Source organism: Grampus griseus (assembly GCF_964374135.1).
Source record: "Grampus griseus genome assembly, chromosome: 20".
Taxonomy (NCBI): Eukaryota; Metazoa; Chordata; class Mammalia; order Artiodactyla; family Delphinidae; genus Grampus; species Grampus griseus.
Window position 1 is genome coordinate 53284487 of NC_139014.1, and position 6000 is coordinate 53290486.

At 53.3% G+C, this 6000-nt stretch overlaps 1 protein-coding gene across 2 annotated transcripts in view; it reads left to right on the forward strand.

The window, feature by feature from the left end:
* FAM222B (family with sequence similarity 222 member B) overlaps positions 1-5692 on the forward strand; it is a 63217-nt gene extending 57525 nt beyond the window's left edge. Inside the window, exon 3 of one of the 2 annotated variants that reach the window (XM_082679559.1) lies at positions 3157-5692. In XM_082679559.1, the coding sequence (XP_082535685.1) occupies positions 3157-4760 (1604 nt within the window). In that variant the 3' untranslated portion in view covers positions 4761-5692. The remainder of the gene's footprint in view (positions 1-3156) is intronic. The other variant, XM_082679560.1, reaches the window with a different exon arrangement.
* The last annotated feature ends 308 nt before the right edge of the window (positions 5693-6000 follow it).

The window sequence follows — 6000 nt, forward strand, 5'->3', positions numbered from 1 at the left end:
GAGGTCCTTGCAGGGAAGCCTGGATTCAGGGAGATCCCCCCAGTTCCTAGAATAGACAACAGTGCTTTCTGTACTACATGTAATGCTCAGACTCAAGTCCAGGAGGTACTGCAGTTAGGGCTTCCATGGTCAGGTTACTTTGTCCCGTCTGTGGGCAGACTCAGCCAAACCTGCTATCCTTGAATAGTAACTATCGACAGTCATAGTTCCTGTTCACAGAGCATTTCCCATTCATTGGATCTCTTGATCTTAGTAATTCTGTGAGGTAGGACAGCAGGTATCATCCCTGTTTATAAATGAGGAATGACTGAGAGAGAAACTGAGTAGTCAGATAATAAAGCCAGTGCTTGAATCTGGATCTCTTTTTCTCTAACCACAGAGTCTCTGTTCTCTACACCGCCTTATGCCTCGATTAATGACACCATTGGTACCAGCTATTTAAATAAGTTGTTTACAGAGCTGTAGTATCCGTGTTGGCTGTGCATTTAGAGGAAGATGATGCAGAAGAAAGAAAGGCTTCAGGGTGCCTCTGTGGGGACTGAGATAAAGTACTGAGGAAAACTTGGCTATTTTTTAAGGGTTGGGCTGAAATCTGGTACATGACGTGGGTGGTGTTGGATTCCCCGAATGTGGCCTCTTTCTTGTCCAATATGCTCCTCTCATCCTTGAGATTCTTCCTTAACATACTGTAGCCTGTGTCCACCCTTCCCACCCCTCACCTCACCTCATCACCACTGTCAACATCAGTGGAGGCAGGACAGAGAGAACTAATCGGTGTAGTGTCCCACTCCATACTTCTGACTGAGGCCAAGCCATCAATACCTCTGCCTCTGCTAGAAAAAAACAGCCTTAGAGTTGATACTGACTTGGAGCAAAGGAGCTCTATTATTCAACAAGCCGCTGTACCAGTCTCTCTTCCCTGACTTTCAGAGAGAGAAGCCCATCAACATGGAGGAAAGCTCTTCCAACATGGAGGGGCGGACCTTCCTTTCCTGTCCGAACTGAAACCCAGCAGCTTCAGACTCCCATTATTCAGCCGAGTCCCAGTTGTTCAGTCAGACAGTACACTTACCAGGCACTTATACACGTTTGCTCTGGGTAAGGAAGACACTGAGCTAGGAATGTCGCATGTTTTTGATCAGTCACACAAGAGTACAGTGGCTGACCAGGGCAGCTTCTAATGGAATTCTGGCGCCTTGAGTTTAGGGAAGATCTTTCAGTGATCCCAGACTTTTTTGGTGTCTTCTTGTCCAGGAGAATGTAAAACCGGTCAGCAAATGGCCCCACTTTGTCGAGACTGAAGCCCATTAAGGGTCAGTGGCTTATAAGAAGCTGCAGAGCTCTGTTCTCCAGGCTTTGACCTCCTTGCCAGCTAGTGCTACCTAGTAGGTGGGAGACTTCCAGGCCTCTCTGCCTCCCTCTGCTTCCTGCCTTCAGTTGTCACTGTCACATTCATCCTTCTAAATCAGTCCTTCTTCAAATCAGTCATCTTACAAACATTTCGTTTATGAATGGAGCAGCTATTCTGTACTCAGTAAATACAGCAGAGCCTTAAATATGTGGGAGTGCCTACTGCGTTCAAGGCATGTGCCCGTGCTTGAAAGCAAACCTTTTCCTTTCCGTACCCTTTTGCTAAGTTCTACCTCGTCGAGCCTGGGTCCGGATCTCTCTGCCTCTCCTGGACTTGAGCTTTCTTTCCTTGCTTCCCAGAGCAGCAGTTTCTAAGCACTTGCTGCCAGCCAACCAGCAACGTCACCTAGCGCAGGCAGATGTGCCCTTTTCCTGCTAGCACACTCACTAGACTACTTCTGTTCCAGCTGATGCCCAGCGACATGACTTTGAATGGGGTCTCCTCTGGGCCAAGCCAGCTGAGGCCACAAGCCAGGCATTTGGCCAGCTCAGTCCTTGGTCTGCCCTGGCTGCCCCCTAGAAGGGGAGGAAGTAGGGAGGGAATCAGCTAGCTGAGCCAAGGCTCCCAGCCAGTCCCCTTTTTTTTCCGCTCTGGGCAGTCTGTGTACTTACTCAGCAAGCCTTTATTAAGCACCTTCTGTGTATACTCAGGGGAGACCCTCCCCAGAGAGAGGGAGAAGGGAGCAGAGACCCCTTGCCAGGAGCCTGGCATCCTTAAAGAGCTCTTGTTCTCCTTTTCCTTTTCCTTTTTGATGGAAGCACGACATCCGCTGGAGCCCCCTGATGGGAGGCAACTGGAGATGGGAACAAAGAGACTGTTAGCATTAATGAGGCCCATTGAGCGGTGTTTCCGCAGTCTCCAAAGAAGGCAGGTTTTTCCTCTTTCATTTTGGAAAGTGACAGCTCACAAGGGCCGAATACAGACTATTTTTGGCTCTCAGGACTTAAAGATTCTCTGAATCCTTTCTCCTCAGTTCCCTCCCTGCTGCCCTGTCATTATTGTCACCCCCCCCCCCCAAAGAAATAAATAAAGCCTTTTGATCTTCACCCAGTCAGGCTTAGAGTAAGCTGTAAACAAAAGTGAACTTGTGACTTGGGGATGGGGAAGGGATGTTGGCAGCTTACTCCTCTGCCCCTGAAAAAGCAGCATCCTGTCTGCTGCGCCAGGATGCCCACCCAGTCGGCACGGTGCCCCAGCTGCCAAGGCAGAGAGAAAGTTGATGCCTCACTGGCAACTGCAGACTGTAGAGGAGTCATTCTGGGTACCCTCTTCCTCAGGGTGTCATGGGGCAGGGACTGAATGGCCCTGACAAACAGCTCTGCTTAGAACCTTCAACCCCCAGGCCAGGATGGGCTGGTAGGAACTTGGAGAGAATTCCATGTGAGAATTGGCCAAGTCCTGGCTCTCTAAGATAGATACTTTTGCAAGTTGCTCTGCTATTCTGATCTTCAGTGACCTCGTTTGTTAAGTGGGACCATGATAGTACCTGCGTCCTAAAGCAGCAGCAAGGATTCGTTGAGACAGCCTGTCCTCAGCACGAGGCCTGGTCCATTAGAAGTACTCACTCAATGTGAGCAGTGCTTGTTTTTGTGGGGGCTGAGGCCGGGTCTCAGTGGAAGACTAGAGATGACAGCTTAGTTCGCCCTGCCCCTCAGGCCCTCAAATGGGAAATCTAGAAGGGCTGGTTGGCTTGGCACTGATGAGCTCCGTCTCCTTCTTTGCTCTCCTTCCCCTTCTCTCTCTAGGGGACACTACACAGAAAATGAGAACTGCTCACTATCCTACCCCAGCCGAATTGGACGCGTATGCTAAGAAGGTCGCAAACAACCCACTGACTATAAAAATCTTCCCCAACAGTGTGAAGGTTCCCCAGCGGAAACACGTTCGTCGTACTGTGAACGGCCTCGACACATCAGCCCAGCGCTACAGCCCCTACCCGACTCAGGCTGCCACCAAGGCAGGCCTGCTTGCCATTGTCAAAGTGCCAGCCAAAAGCATACTCAAGGACTTTGACGGCACCCGAGCCCGGTTGCTCCCTGAGGCCATCATGAACCCCCCAGTGGCGCCCTATGCTACTGTGGCACCCAGCACTTTAGCCCACCCCCAGGCCCAGGCTCTGGCCCGCCAGCAGGCCCTGCAGCACGCACAGACCCTGGCCCATGCCCCTCCCCAGACGCTGCAGCACCCTCAGGGTATCCCGCCACCCCCGGCGCTGTCCCACCCTCAGAGCCTCCAGCAGCCTCAGGGCCTGGGCCACCCTCAGCCCATGGCCCCAACCCAGGGCTTGGTCCACCCTCAGGCCCTGTCTCACCAGGGTCTCCAGCACCTCCCCACTCCCTTGCTGCACGGAGGCCGGAAGATGCCAGACTCAGACGCCCCCCCGAATGTGACCGTGTCTACCTCAACTATCCCCCTTTCCATGGCGGCCACCCTGCAGCACAGCCAGCCCCCGGACCTGAGCAGCATCGTGCACCAGATCAGCCAGTTTTGCCAGACGAGGGCAGGCATCAGCACTACCTCAGTGTGTGAGGGCCAGATCGCCAACCCCAGCCCCATTAGCCGCAGTCTGCTCATCAATGCAAGCACTCGGGTGTCGACCCACGGCGTCCCCACACCAATGCCTTCATGTGTGGTCAATCCCATGGAGCACACCCACGCGGCCGCAGCCGCATTGCCCGCTGCGGGCCCTGTCAACCTGCCCACGGGCATCTCTCGAGCCCCCACTGGCTACCCTAGCGACCTCAAGCCAGTCGCCTGGAACCAGCACCAGCTGGCCCACCTACAGCAGATGTGCAGTGAGGCCGGCGGGACGCCGGCCCCTGGCCTGACAGGCAAGCATGCGGCAGGACGCGAGTTGGCGGGGCCTGGCTTTGTGGGCAAGGCCCCTGCCTACCCGCAGGAACTGTGCATGGCGCAGGCTTTCCATCTGAAGCCACCCCTGGAGAAGCCAACCCCGTCCCCACCAGTCAACGGCCTGGCAGCCCCACTGGCCTACCCTAATGGTCACTACTTCCAGCCCCTGTGGAACAACATTCTGCCCACTCCCAATAGCGACAGCTCGGGGTCTCAGGACCTCGCCGTGCCGTTCCACAGTGGGCAGCCTGCGGGCGCACCCCTCGACTGCGCGGCGGCTGGGGCCCACTACCGGGCAGGGACCGGGGGCGGGCCGGTGGCAAGCCAGAACAGCCTGGTGCAGACAGTGGATTACCTAAGCGGGGATTTCCCGCAGGCCTGCTTCCGAGACCAGAGCCTGGCCGTGCTGAGCAAGGCCCACCGAGCCCCTGGCAGCCGAGCCCCTGATCCCACAGATAGTCGAAATCTTCATATTCAGCACCCTGGGTATAGATAGGTAGCCCTGGTGCCCTCCACAAGCTACACATCATACGTCACCCTCCTAGGTTTAGTCTTACTTTTGAGTAATTGGATAGTTTCAAAGTTTCACTGCTCCAACGTGATCATTCTTAGATGTCTAAGAAAGGGAGTTTAGTGGGATCTAATTGAGGACAGAGGGGGGTCCTCTTTGCTCTCATCTTCCTCTCTACCAGCCTCAGCAACTTTTGGGTTTATGTTGGGACCTCATCCCAACTTCAGGCTTTTCTCTCCAATGCCTGCCTGTCAGTGCAGTTCTTCCCCCCACCCCCACCTCGGCCATTTCCCACCAGCCCCCTTTTGTCTGTTCCTGCACCTCTCACTGTTTCTCTTTGGACTGAGGTGTGGGCTAAGGGAAGGGCCCCCTAGGTCAGGTAGCTGTCAGTGCCCAGCCACCTAAGCTAGGTCTCTCCCTGTCTGTCTCTCTGGGACTAAGAAGCCAGACCTCCCAAGTGCTCTGAAAGCCAATTCCTTGTTTACCCAAAGACCTCAAATCAAAACTGACCCAGTCTGCATCTCCTCCCAGCCCTTCTCCTTTCCTCAAGGCTTTGTTTTACATCTGCATTGATCCCAGAGCCACTGCACTTGTCCTTGCCACACTCCTCAAGGGCATCCTGCAGCACGTGGCCATAGCCTTGAGACCAAGGGGGAAAAAAAACCTGTGTTTGGATTGATACCTTCGTTCCTGACTCCCTTTCCCTGCCTAGAGAAATGCCGAGACCATCCAGCATACCCAAGATCTTTCTCGCTGCTGTCTCTCTCCTAAGTCATCTGCTGCCCTCATCCCCCACTCCCCCCTCAAAAAAAAAAAAAAACGCAAAACAAAACAAAAAAGTCTTTCTTGAGGGATTAGGTAGTAGGTATGGGATGATCACATTGGAGTTTGGAATTAAAAACACTGAAAAAAAAAAAGTGCATTTGGTTCTCTCTACACTGGCTAAGAATATTGCTCTACGCTGTAAGTTTTAAACGTCCTGTTTCTGTATGAATGTAGTGTGGGTTTGAGTAGCAATGTGTGTGAGCGGCCCCACAGGTGCATCCACTGTCTAGTCACCTTTCATAGCCCCTCAGTTTAACGAAGAAAACACAAAGCCTTAAGCTCTTTGAATTCTCCTTTACCAAATGAGCATGGTTCTAACAGCTGGAGATGGGCCTCTCTTGGAAACAGCCCCTTCTGCCCCTCGCCCTTTCTTCACCCACTCCATGCTCCAAGTCTCATT